Here is a 21,571-nt window from a genome sequence, read left to right on the forward strand (position 1 = left end):
CTTAAGGTCAATAGATAAAGGGATAGGGAAGCTATGTGTGTGCATGTGTTCTTACGTTGTTTGATAGTTAGGGTTGAGACTTACTAATTGGTGATTCTTATTTTTGGCTTGGTGTTCAATATGAAATATATTTTTTATTTTTTAATATGCTTACTCTGGTTGGATCGAGTTCAATGGGTTTGAAAAGCACAAATTTAATACCCAACTTGAAGTACATCGTGTTTGTTTAAAGTTTAGAAAACTAATTATATTCTATTGTCTAAACCACAAAACTTATTTTGACTTCAATTGGGTCAAGTAAAGGTTTTTAGGTCAACCCAGAAATGATCACTTTTAATCTTATAAATATCAAGGATGAAATCAACCGATATTAATTTTGTGATTTACATGGAGAATCAAATTGGATAAAATGAACTAGTTCATCACCAAAAACTTAATTATTGATGAGATTCCAGCAAACTAACAGTAGAATCTAACGCCATTATAATGAGAAGACAAAAGTGTTAAAGAAAGAGAGGTTAAAGTATTAAATTAAATTGAAAAAATTTAAGGAATAAAATAAAATAATTATTTAATTTAAGTGAGATGAAAAATATTAAATTTTTCTATGAAAAAAGGTTATATGTATATATAAATAAAAAGTTTGAGGTTTTTAAATTCGGTATATAGTTGCAATTGTGGCTAATAATATTTATGACTATAGTATTAAGATATTGAAGGTCTTCACAATAATTTCACAAATGCCTTTATGAGTGCATTAGTCGCATTTGTGCCTGCAACCATCAAAAAGTGCATGAGATGATTATGGCATTCAATTTATTTTGGAAAATAAAAGGGATAGAATGTTTTTCTTAGAGATGGAATTGAGTTTGCGCCTGGAATTAATTGAATTAAAAATATTTCAATTTGGAAGTTGGAATGAAATATAGTGAGAAAATATATGAGATCATTGTATTTCAATTAAAAATTACTAATATGAGAGATGAACTACTCTAATGATGTTTACTAGTAACTAGCCTTTCTCTCTTAAGACTAGGTGTAGTAGTATTATTTTAATTCCCTATTATTTGTCCAAGAAATACTAAGAATATATTCCTTTTGAATATATATTTTTCAACGTACATTTGTTAGTTTTTCTTAAATAAAATAATTTTTTTACAATATTACTAATTTATAAAATAAATACTTTAATTTTTTATTAAAATAGATTAAAAATAATAAATATATTAAAAGAGTGTGTTTTTAAAAAATATTGCTTACATTTCTCTTTGTTTAATTACCTTAGTTCTTCCAAAAGAGATGAATAAGTCTAATAATGAGTTAATATGAAGCATTATTTCAGTACCCTATTATTTTTAAAATATCTTGGTTCTAAAAATATATAAATTTGAGGAGATTATTCTCTATTTTTTCAAAAGGAAACAAAAATTAAACAGACAATTATTTCTTTCTTTTTCTTACTTAAGTTCGTCGGAGTTCCGTCAACTAAAAGTTGTATGAATGAGATTCGAAATTCTCTAATTACCATTAAATAAAGGTTAAATCAGCCTGTATCTTTAGAAATGGAAAAAGTTAAAAGTGCTACCTTTATTTTTATTTATCTATTTAAAGATAAAATTTATTCACATTCATTTTTTAATTTAAAATATTTAAATAAAAATTAATTATTATTATTTATTAATATCGTTTTGTCCACTTAAATTTCAAGGTAGTATAATAAATAAAGAAGACGTTTATAACAAATAAATAACTTTTAAAGGTTAAAAAAACTTACTAATAAGTGTGATAAATTAAAATTCTTAAAATAATTGTTACAGAAGAATCGAGAATTAATAATCTCTGCCACTTTCTTAGTCAATTTCACCATTCACTATTTGCAGTTAAGGATGTTGAAACGGAAATTGACACTGGGACATTTGATAAGAAAGAAACGCAGGGATAATTAAACTCAGATAAATACGTAAAAATCACAGCTCTTCAATTAAATAGCCGACAAGGGACTTTCTTATTCGAAAAATATCAAAAATCCCTAACGACTTTTCTTCTAATATGGAAAACTATTGTTTTATTTTATTGACAGAAAAAACATGTTCGTCTAATTAATGTTACCCTAAAATTTAATAAAACAATAAAAATTAAAAAAGCTAATTAAATTACATTACTAATATTGTTCTTTCTCCATTATGCTGCCTGCGTTGTTGAAAAACTTGTGAACCACAGGATGATGAAGCACGCATCACAAGGCCTGAGGTTTAATTACGTTGAAAACAACTTGCTATATCCAAAAGCTCGAATTATTAGATAGCAACAGCGACACTATTTCATGAAGGAAAAGGCAAAATTTGCCGCACCCTCGTTCATACCAAGAAATCGATCAAACCTTTCAAATTTGATAGTAAAGGAAATTTTTCTCTAATATATTCATATTATAATGGTTAAGAAATAGATAAATAATTTTTAGGTAAGGATGTATTAAAAATAATGAGAATGAGTGAACTATTATTACTCTTTAGATATTATTAAATTTATTTATAATTAGAATTAAAGTTTCATTTTAATAAAAATATTTATATTCAATATCATCACGTTATTAAGATAAAAATCTAATTTTTTATTGATAAATAATACTAATAAAATATAAAAAGTTATCTAATTTTTAATTAAAAAATTTAAATACAATATTTAAATACTTTTGATATTTTTTAATTACAATGTAAGTTTCACATCGATAATTTATAATAATATTTATTATATCTTTTATTAAAATAAAACATTGATTTTAATAGATAAAGAATACACATAACATCTACATAACAATATATAAGTTTCATCTTTAAAAAATAATCTTTTTATAGTCCTATTTATAAGAAATAAATTTAATTTATTATTAAAAGGTAGTTATATATTATAAATTTATATTCTGTTTTAGAAATATTTATAATATTAATTGGTGTGACATATAAATGTGTTCACTTATAAAATTAAAGGGTAACGACCTTGTTTAAAAAGAATTTAACAATTAATACATTTAAAAATGAGTATTTATTTTTTATAATTTTAAAAAATATTAATAATTATTTGTTTTAATAACAATGATAAGAGAAATTAGTTAACCTTTTATCTCTGTTTCTCTTACTTATTTACTGGTCTTTACTAAACAAGCATTAATTATTAAAGATAAAAGTATAAAAAACATTAATTATTCATGACGATAAAAAGTAAGTAATAGTTAGTATTTTGTGCATAGTAAAATATTAGTATATTTTTCCTCCTTTCTGGGTGTTTCCACTGTTGGCATATTGAATGCCGCACAGATTTGTGTGAAATGTTAATTGTGAAAGAGAGAGAAGGGTAGACGCATAGCTGACTTTTGGAAGCGCGAGTAAATGCTTTGGTTGTCCGTTTTGACTCTTTTTTATTTTACTTCAATTTTTATTTAGTCAGCGATTAAACGGAGCTTGTTCCTCTATTCTTGTCTATATATATGTGCCTAATAAAATAGACAAGCCAGCCCCAGCTGCAGACGCTTGTCTCTGCATTTCTAAGAAATAGCGTATTCTGTCTCATTCTCTGAATTCAGTGAGGGTTATTAGCTTAACATGGGAAGACCACCTTGCTGTGACAAAATTGGGATTAAGAAAGGCCCTTGGACTCCAGAGGAGGACATCATCTTGGTCTCTTACATTCAAGAACATGGACCTGGCAATTGGAGATCGGTTCCCACTAGCACAGGTAAGGAGAAAAATAATAGAGAATTCAACATTTGATAAATTATCTATTCATAATTTACAATTAAATTAAGCTCCGTTTATTGTTTATTAAATTAGTCTAGAAAGGTGCATGTGTAATTCTTGTGCTCTTCTCATTGTGGTTACTTGTTAAGGGATATATGTTTATGATTTTTTTTTAATATGTCATTAATTAAATTTTCTTTTTCAGGGTTGATGAGATGCAGCAAAAGCTGCAGACTCAGATGGACTAACTATCTCCGACCTGGTATCAAACGCGGTAATTTCACTGATCATGAAGAGAAAATGATAATCCACCTCCAAGCGCTTTTGGGCAACAGGTACCAACTACTCCAACTTTCTCTTTCTCGTTTCTGCATATACCTTTATTCCTCTACAATATATGTTATTTTAAAGCCAAAATAATTCAGGGCTAAAGCTCTAAATTTTTGTTCCTGCTGAAAATTTTCGTCCAGAACACGTTTGTTTCTAGTACTGTAAAAGCTTGACTTTTGATCCCTAAAAATACAAATATTCAAGTTATTTTAGTCATTAACTGCTTGTGTATTATTTTTAGAAGTTAGCAAGAATATGTTCGGAAAACTAATGGGGAGAAAAGTTTTGGGGACCGTATACTTTAATTTGATAATGATATTTTCTACGCTTCTAAGTTGCTGAGTTACATATATATGGTTGCAGGTGGGCTGCCATAGCTTCCTATCTTCCACAGAGGACAGATAATGACATAAAGAACTATTGGAATACCCATTTGAAGAAAAAGCTGAAGAAGATTCAAACTGGGTGTGAAGATGGTCATGGCAAAGAAGGACACTCTAGTTCAGAGCCAAAGGGTCAGTGGGAGAGAAGGCTTCAAACAGATATCCACATGGCTAAACAAGCCTTATGTGAGGCACTATCCCTTGACAAACCAACCCATATTTTCCCTGAGACCAAACTACCCTCCACTTCTCATTTCCATCACCCCACAACACCAAACCCAACATCACCTCAATACGCATCGAGCACTGAGAACATAGCTAGATTACTCGAGAATTGGATGAAGAAATCCCCAAACTCAACCGAAACAAATTCAGGAAACTCATTCAGCAACATGGTGACCACAGGTTCCAGTTCTAGTGAGGGGGCACAAAGCACCATCACATGCACACAGGACCATGCTTTGGACTCTTTGCTCAGCTTCAATTCTGAACGTTCTCAATCTGTGTCAGTTGATGAAAACACCAACTTTGATGAAAGCAAGCCGAACCAGGAAACACAAGTCCCTCTCATGTTGCTGGAGAATTGGCTTTTCGATGATGGTGCAGCTCAATGCAACGAAGATCTAATGAACATGTCATTGGAGGAAAGTACCGCAGGCTTGTTCTAGAAAACAAATTAGACAAATGTAACCAAACCAACACCAAAACATCGTCTAGAAAGAAATTTCAGTTTTCCTGACGTGTGTTAAAAGATATACAATAAAAATTTGTGTATAGTAGTAAATTTTTATTGGAAATTATAAGATACAATAATCATAATATTAAATATTATAATTTCCAATAAAAATTTATTATTAATTAAATTTTTTTGTATATTTTTAAATACATGTTAAAAAAGAAAACCCAAGAATGTGCTGTGCGTGTGTGAATTATTAGACTTCATTGCAAATGAAACTACTTTTCTAGGTCCAGAGTAGGAAGGTAACTCCCTCAAACACTACAAACTAAGAAGTGTACATTACAAGTACTTCTATATCGTGATATCGTTAATTACGCTATCTACCAAGTGACTAGAGTTGAATATGGATATGCTTTCACTTTTCAGCACGAGCTGGGATATATCTTATTATAATTTACTTTTTAATAATTATTTTCATATTAGACAAAGTATATGTTGGTATTTTAAAAATATAAAAAGATTTTAATGTTTTCTATTCAATATTTAAGAAACTGTTTAAAGTACTGTAAGGAAATTTTAAATTATTCTTTGATTACTTAACAAATAAAAATAAACATAATTAAAATTTATTCAAGGATAAAAACCAAGTCATTTTCCTTTCGATATTGGTTTCACACTGGCGATTGGCGAAAGGCCCGTTATTCTTTATATTAGTGCGTTTTATATAATGAACAAAAAATTAACCCCTGTTGGTTATGGTTCAGCGGTTCCTTCTAAGAAAAATACAATCTGTTCTTTTTTCATGGGAGATTCTGTGTTGTAGTCTTTTTGTAAGTGTTTTTTTTTTTTTTTGGGTTATTTTAGTCTCTAAAATTTCAGCTATTTGTTTACTTAAGTTTAAAGTATTATAAAAATAAGGTTTGAGTCTTTTCAATTGAAAAAATAGCATTTAGTCTCTGAAATTACCGGAAGACATCAATTTAGTATTTTGAAAATAAGAAAAAAATTAGTTGCTAAAATTATATATTAATAATTAATCATTCTAGTTTATTAAGTAATCACTAATTTTGTTTCTAAAATATGAAAAAACATATTCTCTAAAATTATTTAGATGAGAAGTTAAGTGTTAAAAATGATACTACATGAGTACTTATTTTATGAACACATTTATATTTCAATTTAAGGTGATATCGTAATTTCATTACAAGTTTTATGTTAAAATATCATGATTACTCATTGTTGAAGTTATGTGTTACTCCCTTTCTTGAATTATTACTTTTGATTATTGTTATAAGGAATAATAATTTATATATTTTTATAATTATAAAAAAATAAAATTTATTTTCATATATATTAATTATTATAATTTTTTATACTCTTATTTATAATAAAATTTATGTTGATAAGACAATAACGAATTACACAATATATATATATATATATATATGGAGAAGAATCTTCTCATAATAATATAAGTTTAAAAAATTTAGATTCGATTTGAACTTTTTATTTAGCTTACATTTAATAGTCAGTAAAATAATAAATTATAAATTGTAAAATAAAATACTCAAATCGAATATAAGTAATTTTAGACTTACACTAATATAAGAAGATATATTTTTAATATAATAAATATTTTATTTTAAATAAAAATTGTCACTTTTGAATACTTAAACTTTAGAATTAAGGCTAATATTAAAACTAATTCGTTGTCACTCTAATATTGTCAATCGATCAAATCTCACACATGATAGGGTTATCACTGATAAATAACTTGTGTGTTTAGTTTTGCTTATTATGTCTAAAAATTTTAGTTTAGAAAATTATTATATTAAGATACATTTAGCATTTATGATCTTTGAATATTTGTTTTTTATCAATGTTTGTACCTTGTTCGGCAACTGCATATTGAATTTTTGTATTATTATGCTACTTATGTGAAGTTATATAAACATATTTTTCTTTATAAATATTTTTTTCTCAAATAAGCGCGGGTAATGGGTACAAGATGGGTATACAGGTTGTAACACCTTAAATTTAATTTCAATAAATAAGAAATTTTGCAACTTTTTGAAATAATAAAATTTTTATTTTTAATTCAAGTTTCATCAACCATTTCAAATAGAGAAAGGGATTACGAATTATATCAAACAGGTGCTACATAACTTATTCAAATACAACAGTTTTCTAAAATAATATCATAAGTTCTATAGCAGTTCTATCCACCCCTTCACTAAGTCCGATATTGATCGTCTTGATTACCTGAAAATGAATGTAAGGGTAAGTACTTTACACTACCCAAAAGCACATAGTCAGTATAGAGTCTCACCTCTAGCACATTACCAATACATTAAGCAAATACAATCACAAACAACATTATTACACAGCTCATGTCAATTTAACACTGATGCACTCACGACATTGGCAGCACTTTACATTCATAAGTACAATTCATAAATTCGTGCATACACACGCCAGCCACATTCACTGTGGCACTGTGATCACAGATTTACATCATGAATGGTCGCTGGTTACCCCCGCTTCACGGATACCACGTGGGCAGTTACGGGTCGCTCAGTAAAGGTAATAGTCAGAGGTCTAGTCAGGAAGAGAGTGTGTGGCCCGTAGTGCACCTGTTCCACAGTCGGTGTCACCACCACTCTCTAACCATTCACAACACATTGCAACGGCGCTACACGCCTCATTCACATATATTTTATTCACGCACGCAATATTCATGCTTATACACGGCACACAGCCTATATTCAATTCACAGCACGCAGCCTACAATTATCGCTCATATTACACGGTCCTTGGGCCCACATTTTCACAATATTCATTCAAATATACAGCACAAGTGCCCATACTCATTCTATCACACAACATTTACATATAATCCAAATCCATCAATTTCGGATCAATACACATAATGTTCACATATCACAATACATGGCCCACATTACATTTCTCAGCAATTTCCTATCCACTAACTCAGCCACAACACAATATTCAGCAGAATATCAACAATTCATGCACAAAAGAGTAGGATAGAGTCCCCCTTTACGTTATTTGAAGACCCACACTTGAATTCGACCACAGATGTGCTCCCTACACAGATTGCAGCCTAAAACACATGGAAGAACTCCATGAGAACCCAAGAAAACCCAGAAACAGAGAAAAGGGGATAAGAAATGGAACCATAACCATTAAAACTCACCTCCAAGCGTTCCCCACACGGATTCAACCTTGAATCAAGCTTTCGAACGGCTTTGGAAGCAATATAATCGGTAGAAAAGGGTTTGGGAATGAGAGGATCAAAGGGAATTTGAAGGGAGATGGAGAAATAACCCTTCCCAATCCCTAACTCCCTATAAATCCTTTCCTGGTTGCGACACGCTCGCTACAGCGAGATATTCTTGCTGCAGCGAGGTCCCCTCGCTGCAACGACACGCCCTCACGCTGCAACGAAAATATCAGACGAAACTGCACCCTGGTTTCTGCAGAATCTCGCTATAGCGAGACTACACCCAGAAATGCACCCCAAACTATCGCTCTGTCGCTATAGTGAGACGTCTCTCGCTACAGCGAGAAGGCGACAGTTCTGGTCCTTCCTCCCAGGGCCCTCTCGCTACAGTGAGAATTCTCTCGCTGCAGCGAGAACAACCCATAATTACTCCCTGTACTTAGGCACTTAAGCCATTTCAGCCCTATCTAGTCATGCATACACACAATACACACATCCATATATTTAATACACATAAACATCATTATCAAGTAAGTCAACACACACATATATGCATTTAAATTTATATAAATACAATAATTAATATTATAAAAATTCGGGGCATTACACGGGTACCCAGAGGGTATGGGTACGAGAATTAATGTTCATACTCATGTGGGATAGGGTCGGGTACGAGTATTTTTTTAAAACGCGGGTATGGAGATGAGTACTATAATACCCTACTCATTGCCATCTCTACTTAGAATTATTAAATATTCTTTTACTCTTAATTAAATAATTTGTTAATATTTTATAATTTAAAAAAATTTAACTAATAAATAAAAAGTGTTAGAAATTAAAAAGTATATTTTTCTACCGCTCATTGTTATTGAATAATTTTTGAATGTGATAAATGCGTTATCCCATTGAATGCAATGGATGATGCTTTATTTTGATAGTACAGAATCTAGGTCTACATTTCGCGCTGCTAAAATAATCTGCTGCGGCATGTCTCCTTTGCCACTGTCAATAAAATTTTTAGTTATTTATTCTCGGTTACTTATTATTACAACTATATTTATAATTTAATAAGGATTTGTAGTAGGTATGCCATAATGTTATACTATTTATTGTCATCTCTCTGAAAACATTATGTGTGCTGTCATTGGGCATTCTAAATTTATTGTTTAATCACCACATAAATGTTTTGTTTATTTATGACCATGGTAATAATTAAACCTTGTATAATTCATAGTGATCGATTAATAAATTTTTTATTTGAGTTATATGATGAGTACTAAATGTTTTAATTATATATTTGAGTAAAATGGGATTATGAAGAAGAAAGCTAAATATTTATAGTATTATACAGGTTGTAGAAATTTACAAAATCACACCAAAAGATGATATAGGATTTGAATAAATATTTATAATTAAACCTTTAACTTGTATAATTCATACTGATTTTTTTTAGTTTTGAACTTTTAAAATAGTTTAATGTTTTAATTTTATTATGAAATTCCCAAAATTGAAATAAAAATATAATTTTGAGGATTTGAATCAGACAAAAATAAATTAAGCATTCAATTTGAATAATATTAAAAATAGGGAAACCTAATTAACTTAAAAAATAAAAATAGAATTAAAAAAGAAAAACTCAGATTGTCGGCAAGGAATCCCATCATCCCCGCCCAAAAAAAAAATAAAAGTTGGTATTTATGACATAAAAAACTTAAAAATATTTGTGTAGAAAATGAGTGGACGATATCCTCATGATATGTTTATCTTTTGATTTAATGCTATTCAATAAAACTTGGAATTTTATTGCAAATCAGTGTTCCCGTCTCCTCATGATTCGAGCCTTTTGCTATAAATGGTTCCTGACATCAAACCCCAACAATGAAATCAATTATGCTCATTCAGTTGCTATTACTTCAACCAAAAATCATCTGATATAAATTTTTATATACTTTTAAATATATTCTTTAAATAAAATGAGACTCCTTAATTAAGATGTAAAACTATATTATAAATTTCATCTAATATACTTGATCAAAGAAACAAAATTTGAAACATTTTATTGATAATAAAAGATGGTATATATTTAATGCCTCTTAACTCGGTGCACAAGACAAAAAAATTAAATATAAAAAGTACTTCAAAAAATTATTGATTTGGTCCAACAAAGTTACATACATGCGTCATTATAATTAAAAGTAGCTGTTTAAAAATTAAATTATCACTGTATTAATCTTCCAGAAATTTTGTTATTCAGACACTGATAAGATAATTACTAATGACAACAAAGTTTGTTAGCATAAAATTAAAATTGTCGGTGGCCAAGATTCTGCTTTATGATTCAATATGTGGGTACAAGAGGTAGATTTATTTTGGCAACCATCGTAATTTGTTGAGTACTAGCTTTGGTATTCTGATTTAATAAGATTCATTATTAGCTGTTTCTTTTTATAAAAAAAAAAACCAAAAAATCGAAGGCCTCTGTAACATTAGTTTCACTTCAAAAGAGATAAAGGCGATAATGTTAGAAATGATTAACGGGTTTTATTATATCTTTTTTTACTTATTTTTAAATAATATTTTTATTATTTTATAATGCATATTAAATAATAAAAACTTATTATACTTAATCGCTATAATAAGTCATTATATTATAACAATTATAATTATAAACCGTTATAAAAGTAAATAGCATTTTTATAAAATCGCAATAAAAAGGTTATTAAAAAAAAAAAAAAACACTTGACACTTGTAAAATTTAATGGGATATGGCTTAAATTCTTATGTACAATTTAAATTCACCCAATTATAATAACATGCAACTAAATATAAGGTTTGGTTACTAAAGTTAAATACATGTTCCTTGTACCAGATAAAGATCAACTCGGTCTCACTTGTAGGAAAAGGAAACTGAGTACCTATTCGACATAATAGGCCGGATGCCCCTCGTCAGGATTAAAAGGTAATTAACCCAATTAAAGGTAATAATCAAAATATTATTTAAATCAGAAAAATGGGCCAAAGTATAAAGGCTGACGCAGCAGGCCCATCAGCCCAATACAATGCCTATAAAAGGAAGGTAGGAAATACAGGTAAGGGGTTGACTTCTCATTGTTAAATAGCATTTATTGCTCATAACCGAATCCTGACTTCAGCATCGGAGTGCCTTTTGCAGGTACCCTTCCACATCAGCAACAGTTAGAGAAACGTTAGCACGTCAAAGCAGAGACTTGAAGACCTGTGTTATCCTGACACGAACATTTTGGCGCCCACCGTGGGGCACGATTAGCCTCATTTTTCAAAATTAAACATGGTACTAACGAGAAGCCAGCAGGAAGGAACCTCTCGACAACAAATGGAGGGTGTCACACCAGAGGAACCGATATCTGAAGTGGTGATGCAAGGAGGAACAAATGAGAGCATTTTAGCTGTACTGAGGCAACTTAAGGCAGAAATGACGGAAATGAAGGAGCGAGAGAAGGATGCATTGGAGCTTTCGGCTCTAAGAAGGGAAAATGCTAACCTAAGAGAAGAGATAAGGATACACATCCCCTCCCAAACTACACCCATCATCTGGGATCAGGAGGAGTCCTCGGCGTTACAAGAAAAGTCAAAACAAGTTTATCAATCTGTAGCCAAAAATGACCGAGATGATCTAGTGAACCGAAGCCCATTCGTTCACCATATTCTGGAAGCTAAGCTGCCTGATAATTGGAGAGGATTGGCAATAGACAAGTATGATGGTACATCTGATCTTGGAGAACATCTGGATGTCTTTATAACCCAAGTCGGTCTGTACACAGAAAACGATGCTTTATGGTGTAGAATTTTTCCCACTTCACTCCGAGGGCCTGCACTCAGTTGGTGCACCTGACTCCCCCCTTTATCCATCAACTCTTTTGCAACTCTCACAAGACGTTTCAACTTGCAGTTTGCCACAAGCCGACCTTATCCCTTAACATCCCTGGCCCTAGTCAATATTCGCCAAGAAAAGGGAGAACCACTTAGAACGTTCATGGAACGCTTTGGCAAAGTGACTCTTTCAATCCATAACTTGGAACCAGCAGTGGCTATGCACCACCTCACAACAGCCTTAAAGCCAGAACCTTTTGTTAATAGCATATGCAAAAAACCCCCCGTGGACCTAGACGAGTTAAGGAGTCGAGCTGCAAAGTATATGCAGATGGAAGAATTATTCGAATACCGAAACCAGGTACGAATAGACCAAGGGTCCAATTCAAAAAATACAAACAGGAGAGAAGCTTTCAAGGCTAGGCAGGGAAATGAGAGAAAAAATGAACTTGAAAGGCCGCCCCAGGGACCTAAGTATCCTTCCTACACTACGCTCAACATTAACCGGTCCAGAGTACTTGATCAAGCGTTGGCCACAGAAATATTGAGAATGCCTAGACGTGCCAACACTCCTCCTCGGGCAGATAAAAGTAAGTCTTGCCGATACCATCAGAACAGGGGTCACACTACTGAGGAGTGTAGTGCGCTGAAAGATAAAATTGAAGAATTAATCAAGGAAGGACATTTAAAAGATTGTGTACAGACAAATTCCATGGGGCAAACTAACAGAGGAAGAGACCGTTACCCTGAACCACCAAAGAGGTCTGACGACAAAAATTTTGAACGACATAGGAGCAAGTCCAAGGAACCCCTAACTAGAAGATATGATGAGCGAGAGAAGTATCCCAAAAGGGTCATTAACACCATAGCTTGAGGGTTTGCCGGTGGAGGACCTACCCATTCGGGCAGAAAGAGGCATCTCAGACATGTCTGTTCTGTTAATAATGTTTCATTGGGCAACAAAATCTAGATCCCGCCTATTACGTTCACTAACAATGACTTTCAAGGAGTCGATCCGGTGCAGGATGATCCAATAGTCATTAGTGTAGACACACTATTTAGAAAACACTAATTGACCAAGGGAGCTCGGCTGACATCCTGTATTAGAATACATTTAAGCAATTAGGCATCTCTGAGAAGAGATCAGAGAATATAACGAACCATTGGTCAATTTTTCTGGGGAACGAGTAGAGCCTAGGGGATGTATTGACTTGTATACCTCATTTGGATCAGAACATGAGGGAAAATGTATAAAAATTACTTATCTTGTAGTACATGCGAACACCTCCTATAATATATTATTCGGCAGACCATCCCTGAATAAATTGAAGGCCATAGTATCCACTCCGCACTTGGCCATGAAGTTTCCATCTGAAAGAGGCCGAATCGTTACAGTCCATGCTAATCAGAAAACAGCCAGAGAATGCTACTTCACAAGCTTACGTCTTAGACCCTTTCATAGGAATAGTCGGGATGTCAATATTGTATCTCCTCGGTTGGGAGAGGACTTAGATGTTGAACTTGATCCCATAATGGATGAGGGATATCGGGTTGAGCCTAATGAAAACAAGCAACCTTTCTAACTTGGAGCAAAACCAGAACAAGTTGCTTATTTAGGGGTCGGTTTGAATGCACAAGAAAAGCAAATTTTTCAGGAAATGCTGCTGAATAACGCCGATTTGTTTGCTTGGACAGCCTCGGACATGCCTGGCATCGATCCGGCATTTCTTTGTCACCACTTATCGGTCTACAAGGAGGCCAAACTGATAGCTCAAAAGAAGAGAAAAATTGGTGGCGATAGAGCAAAGGAAGTAGTAGAAGAAACCGGCAAGCTACTACAGGCTGGCTTTATCCAAGAAGTCAGGTATTCAACATGGTTAGCCAACGACATCATGGTTAAAAAAGCCAACGACAAATGGCGAATGTGCACGGACTTCACGGACCTGAGCAAAGCATGCCCAAAGGATGCATACCCCCTACCAAACATTGATACCCTGTTCGATGGTGCAGCCGGTCACAGAATACTGAGTTTTTTGGATGCTTATTCTGGATATAATCAAATACGAATGTATCCCCCGGATGAGGAGAAAATGACATTCATCACAAATTCAGCAAATTTTTGTTACCAAGTGATGTCGTTCGGTTTGAAGAATGCAGGGGCAACATACCAGCAACTAATGAACAAAATTTTCGAGAAGCAAGTGGGTAGATGCATGGAGGTGTATGTGGATGACATGGTGATTAAATCCCTCACATTGAAGCAACATCTTGACCACTTGGAGGAGGTATTCGGCGAAGCCAGGAAGCATAGTATGAGGTTCAATCCTGAAAAATGCACATTTGGTGTAACTGGCGGTAAATTCTTGGGTTTCATGTTTTCCGAAAGGGGGATTGAGGCAAACCCCAATAAATGTAAAGCCATCATCGACATGGCCATCCCTCGGAATGTCAAGGACGTTCAACGACTGGCTAGGCGGATTGCAGCCCTCGCTAGATTCTTGCCAATAATGGCAGAAAGGCTCGACCTTTCATTGAATTATTGAAGAAATCCCAAAAATTCGCTTGGTCCAACGAATGTGAGGATGCCTTCGTCCAATACAAACATGTGCTAGCAACGCCGCCTGTGTTAACAAAACCAAAAACTGATCAGGAAATGATTGTTTATTTGGTCGTGTCCGATAACGCCATCAGTTCGGTTTTACTTCAAGAAACACCTGAACCAGCCCCCGTATATTTCGTCAGCAGAACACTCCAAGGTCCTGAATCTCAGTATCAATTAATGGAGAAAGTGGTACTTGCCCTAGTCCACACAGCTCGTCAATTAAGACACTACTTTCAGAGTCATCAGATGGTGGTACGTACAGATTGTCTAATGGCCAAAATTTTGAGGAAGCCAGAATTAGTTGGTCGGTTGGTAGCATGGACAATTGAACTATCTCAATTTGACATTCATTTTGAGAACCGATACCCCCTTAAAGCTCAGTTGTTAGCCGACTTCGTCAATAAATTCACCGTACAACGACACACTACCTCAGATATGTGGAATCTGCACGTCGACGGATCATCAAATCGACTGGGTAGTGGAGTTGGGCCGAATGCATTCGCCATTGAGCAATCCATTCGGTTTGGATTCAAGGCATCTAACAACCAAACAGAGTATAAGGCTTTACTTGTCGGTCTTAGACTAGCAAAGGAGATGGGAGTTAAACACATTACCAGTTGGAGTGATTCAAAAATTGTGGCCGAACAAGTTAATGATACATATCAGGTTAGGGACTCGGTTATGCTGAAATATTACCAAGAATTCAAGAAAATAAAACATGAATTTGACGAGGTATGTGTTCGGCACACGCCAAGAAACATGAACGAACGGGCCGACAGGCTTGCTAGGCTGGCTAGCCAAAGGAAACTAGGGTAGTTGCACAGCGCGGTTCATCAAGAAATCCTCCAACCCAGCATCACCAAACAAGAATGCATGGACGTAGAAAATTCATCTCATAATTGGATGACCCCACTCATCCGGTATATCATCAATGGCAGCTTACCAGAGGATACAACTTCAACTAAGAAAATAAAAATGCACGCAACTAAGTACCTTCTTCTCGGCAAGCACTTGTACAGGAGAGGAATTTCAACTCCTATGCTTAAATGCCTAGACCACGACTAAGCTAACTACGTCATGAGGGAAATTCATGAAGGAATTTGTGGTACCTATTCGGGCAGAAGAACTATGACAGCAAAAATACTCAGAGCCGGATATTACTGGCCAACACTCATTCAAGATTGCCATTTGTTTGTGAAGAAATGCATTCCCTGTCAACAACACGGTCCTCACATACACCAACATGCCGATACCCTTCGCCCTATTAGCTCTCCTTGGCCTTTTGCCATATGGGGAATGGACCTCCTCGGCCCTTTTCCTTTAGCAAAAGGGCAATGTAAATTTCTCCTTGTCGCTGTGGATTACTTCACCAAATGGATTGAAGCCAAACCCCTTGCCACCATCACGGCCAACAATGTACAAAAATTTACTTAGAAAAACTTCATTACATGGTTCGGTCTCCCTCATGCACTAATTACAGATAATGAGCTTCAATTTACAGATCGGCGATTCAATGAGTTCTTGGAAGGCCTGTATATCAAACACAGAGTTACGTCTGTTGAACACCCTCAGACTAATGGCCAGGCTGAGGCTACAAACAAGGTGATCTTACATGAATTAAAAAGGAGATTGGGTTTGGCAAAGGGAGAATGGGCAGAGAAACTGCCCGAAATATTATAGGCTTATCGGTGCACGCTGCAAACCACAACAAAGGAAACTCATTTTCGGCTTACCTATGGTACTGATGCCATGGTGCCAGTAGAGATTGGAGAACCTTCATTTCGGAGGAAGAATTTTGAATGAAGAAGCACTGGCCGTCAACCTGGACTTAATAGATGAGATACATGACCAAGCTGCCATTATGATCGAGGCTAGCAGAAGAATGATGGCTAGAAAATTCAACTCCAAAATCAATCCACGCCAATTTTACGAAAATGACCTAGTTTGGCGAGTAGCCGGAGATGCACGCCAGGATCGACGAGAAGGGAAGCTGGCAGCCAACTGGGAAGGCCCCTTTCGGGTAGCGGCAAGATTAGACAACAGAGCATACAAGTTGGAAACGTTGGAAGGAAAACTAATACCGAGGACCTGGAATGTTACACATTTGAAACATTATTACAGTTAAAAGCTTTGTAATCTGTAATCGGTGTACTCTTTTCCTCTCCCAGGTTTTGTCCTCTTAAAAAAAAGAAGAGAAAAGGGGTTTTCCTGGGAAGGTTTATAACAAGGCGCCTTATCAATAAAATACTTCTCTTCAACTATACGGTCTCCTATGCATCAGGGTTATTTTTCAAGCACTTGAATTAATTATTTCCCTCCCGAGTACCCCTACTCGGCTAAGGACGAATTATCATTTAAAATTCCCTCCCAAGTATCGCTTGGCCAAAGTTGAATTAATTATTTTCCTCTCGAGTACCCATACTCAGCTAAGGACGAATTAGCATTATTAAAATTCCCTCCCAAGTATCGTTTGGCCAAGGTTGAATTATTTCCCTCCCGAGTACCCCTACTCGGCTAAGGATGAATCATTATTAAAGTTCCCTCCCAAGTATTTCTACTTGGCTAAGGTTGAATTAATTAAATCCCTCTTGAGCACCCATTCGGCCAAGGTTGAATGATTATTTAAATCCCTTCCGCGTACCCCCACTCGGTCAAGGTTGAATCACCATTAAACTTAAATATTTTTTAATTCGCTAAAGATGAGTTAGTTTAATTCCTTCCCGTGTACCCTACTTGGCTAAAGATGAATTCATTAAGCATATCATATGTTAGTACGAGTTATATGACCAAGTTCTCAATACAAGGCATAAGAGAAGGAGAAACGAAAAAGAAATTCTATTTCAATGTTACTGATTACAAAATTAGGGCACTAATGACCCATGAATACAAAAGAAATCTAATCTAACTTTCTTCCCTTTCCTCGGCATCAGAACCGGCTACCTCGGGATTAGCAGCATCTTCAACGATTCGTCTAGGGGCTTCGGCGTCAGGCTCCACATCATCATCAGCCTCGTTGTAAGGAATAAACCTGCCGCCTAAGAAGTCCTTTGTGATGTCAAAATGGAAATTGGCCGGAACCTGGCATAATCCATGACATTGCTGAATAGCATGGTTAAAACCGGCTTCATGTTCGTAAGATACTTGCTGAGAACACTTCTTGGCGAAGGTTCTCATCTCAGTTTCAGCCTTTTGCTTTTCTAGTGCCAAGGCTTCTTCCATCTCAGCAGATTTGGCCTGTAGGGCCTCCTCCATTTAACAGGACTTCACCCTTAACGCCTCCATTTCCTCCCCCTTGACCCTCACCGCCTCCTAGGCAGCTTGCACCCGGTCTTCTATTATCCAGAAGTGCTCTTTATATTGATTAACCTGACCTTGCAGGGATTGAACGGTCTCATCTAGACTGGCTTGAATTTCTCTACTCCCTGCCAAAGCTTCCTCAGAAGCTGAATAGGCAACTTTTAACTTCTTAACTTCAATGATTGGATCCATAACTAGCCTTCAGAGCATCGCTGTTGAACAGAGTGATTCATATTCCAAGTTGTCGACCAATTCTTTCCTCGCATCAGATAACAAGTTGGGAGCAGCTAGCCGTCTGGTATATGTCTCGGTTGCCAGGAAGCCCTCGGCAAGCATGTCCAAAGGAATTACAGGGGTGGAGGAACTGCTTCCTTCCTCGGTACCCACCACTCGGGTTTGCTTGCGAGCCCCCTGTACGCCACTAGGCCCACTAAAATGGGCATGCCTTCTCTTTCTTTCCCTATCAGGTTCCTTGCCTTTGCCCTTGTCCTTGTGTTTCTTGGAAGGGCCTTCAGCCGGAACAACATCTCGGGGACGAGGACGAGGCTCTAGTACTTCAGGAAGTTAATCAATTTGAGGATGACGATGTTCCTCAATGGGCGTCCCCTCCGGCATTCTTTGCTTCAGATTACGACGGAAAGTCGGCACATCAACACCTTGCTGAGCCATTAAGCCTGCAGTAAAAATAACAAGTCAAATCAATACAACTCAATTCCAAATACAAGTTAAAAACGAGACGACACATACCCTCCATATCCAAAACGAGGACGCGGAGACTTGAGCATGAAGATTACATGTCGGGCAGGTAGGTCTCGGGGAAGGGACTTCAAAAATTGTAAATCTGACAACTCCCTAGCCGATAACATGTCCTCAGGGAATACGTCGTATCGGCGCGGCACCCGAGTCCAGTGAAAAGGGAAGAGAGGATTATTCTCGCTATCAAAAAAATAATTTCTACCTACAGGGTCCACAATCACCTTGAAGTAACCGGTTTTGAAACCTTTGAAAGACGAAGCATATGGTTTAAACAAAGGCAACTCGGGTTGCCTTATTAGAGACACCCACCTTGCTAAGTCAGATGGACGTGTACAAAAGAAATGAAGAAAAAGGGCTACACTAAGTTCTATACAGTGGAATTTACAGAGTATCCTAAAGGCTTGTATTGCCGCCCACCCGTTCAGGTGTAGTTGTATCGGCGCTACGTTCAAAACCCTCAAAACCTCCATTTGGAAGTCATCAAAGGGCAGGCTGATACCTATCTCCCTAAACATGTATTCGTACATGAAGAAAGTATCGGTCATTCTGACACCTCCAACGAAAACAAACTCTGGGTTCTCGGTCTCGTCCCCCTTGCAAGGGTTAAGGTGTATCGGATACGAGTCAGAGGCTTCCCACAGAGAAATATCACAATTATCTACAAAGAGTTGAAGACTTTTGTTTCTCCTAAAACGAGAAAAGTATGCGGCCACTTCACCGTACACCCACTCATATCCAGGTATCGTACAGGGAGGAAACACCTGTCTTTCCCTAAGGGGACTAGTACTCGGTAAGGGTTCAGAAGCGTTAGTATCACTTGAAGCTGACGACTCAGCTTTGTTGCTGCATTCCCTGACCTGTGCTTCTTCAGCCCTCCTGTTTAAAATGGATGAAACCTCGCTACTCCCCTCGGTTCCATTCATAATGTCTACCTCGACAGTACTCGGTCCCGAGGCATCTGACAGGGAATCCTCCCACTCAATAGGTTCAGCCATGAAAGAAAAAAGTGAAAAATTGAAACGCACCTTACAAGTAGTCGGTAGGGAAGAAAAGCTGAAGATCTCTGAACACTCTTCGGTTTGGAGCAACAGTGTGTAGGTTTCGGTACAGAACAAAAGAGTAGAAAATGGATGTAGGGACCACCACATATTTATAAGGGATCTGATGTCGGGCAAATGAAAAGACTCCCTTTCGTTTTGAACCGTCAGATCCCTTTCAGATCAACGGATGAGGTGGGGCACCCTTTCGTTTCATACACCCGTTGACAAACCCTAAAAACCAACATTCTAGAATATTCCTTTACAAATTTCTTATATTTATATTATAATTAAAAACCAACATTCTAGAATATTCCTTTACAAATTTCTTATTTTTATATTATAATTTCCTATCTCGGCCTGTATCTTTTTGTTACTAAACCGATTACCTCTTAGTATAAACCCAACACACATCATTCGTTTAAATATTACCATCACTCATCCACTAAAAACCAAATACCCGCCTCGGTATATTTGCATTCACCCTAACCGAATACCCCCTCGGTGTAGTCAAAGACACCTTAACCGACTACCTATTGCAACCTTACCACTGATATTTAAAGCCCTCGCTTCGTACCTCTTTGGGCTTGTGGGGCTAGTATACTGGATAAAGATCAACTCGGTCCCACTTGTAGGAAAAGGAAACCGAGTACCTATTCGGCATAATAGGCCAGATACCCCTCGTCAGAATTAAAAGGTAATTAACCCAATTAAGGGTAATAATCAAAATATTATTTAAATCAGAAAAATAGGCCAAAGTATAAAGGCTGACTCAGCAGGCCCATCAGCCCGCAAGGGAAGGGGTATAACTCAGCGGTAGAGTGTCACCTTGACGTGGTGGAAGTCATCAGTTCGAGCCTGATTATCCCTAAACCTGATGGGAGTTTTTCTATTTTGATGCCGTGATCGAATGATAATTGAGAATGGATAAGAGGCTCGTGGGATTGACACGAGGGGGGCTATATTTCTGGGAGCGAACTCTAGGCGAATATGAAGCACATGGATACAAGTTATGCCTTGGAATGAAAGAGAATTCTGAATCAACTTTGTCTACAAACAAGGAAGCTATAAGTAATGCAACTAGGAATCTCATAGAGAGTTCGATCCTGGCTCAGGATGAACGCTGGCGGCATGCCTTACACATGCAAGTCGGACGGGAAGTGGTGTTTCCAGTGGCGGACGGGTGAGTAACACGTAATACAATGCCTATAAAAGGAAGGTAGGAAATACAGGTAAGGGCTTGACTTCTCATTATTCAATAGCATTTATTGCTCAGAACTGAATCCTGACTTCAGCATCGGAGTACCTTTTGCAGGTACCCTTCCACATCAGCAGTAGTTAGAGAAACGTCAGCATGTCAAAGCAGAGACTTGAAGACCCGTGTTATCCTGACAGGAACATTCCTGTTGTTAGATTCGTCTTTACAAAGAAATATTACAAGTGGTTATTACAAGATAATTTTACATAATAGGATAATAATATATTCATAATGTGATTTCTCAAAAAATGTGTCATATAAGAATTTAAACGCTTAAGAAATTGAGGTATAAAAATTTAAAACATGATATGTACACTAAAATTTGCTTCACAAATTATAAGAGAACCATTCATGACCTTAATTTCGATCATTCAATAATCCAACAATTAAAAATTGTTATTT

General features: G+C 35.7%; 1 protein-coding gene across 1 annotated transcript; it reads left to right on the forward strand.

The window, feature by feature from the left end:
- Positions 1–3,508: 3,508 nt before the first annotated feature.
- LOC113847279 (myb-related protein 306-like) lies at positions 3,509–5,502 on the forward strand. Its single transcript, XM_027476280.1, has 3 exons — positions 3,509–3,732; positions 3,940–4,069; positions 4,428–5,502. Exons 1-3 carry the CDS (start codon positions 3,600–3,602, stop codon positions 5,113–5,115), a joined length of 951 nt encoding a protein of 316 aa, XP_027332081.1. The 5' UTR covers positions 3,509–3,599; the 3' UTR covers positions 5,116–5,502.
- Positions 5,503–21,571: the final 16,069 nt, after the last annotated feature.

This window comes from Abrus precatorius, unplaced genomic scaffold, assembly GCF_003935025.1.
Source record: "Abrus precatorius isolate BTA unplaced genomic scaffold, Abrus_2018 Scaffold10, whole genome shotgun sequence".
Lineage (NCBI taxonomy): Eukaryota > Viridiplantae > Streptophyta > Magnoliopsida > Fabales > Fabaceae > Abrus > Abrus precatorius.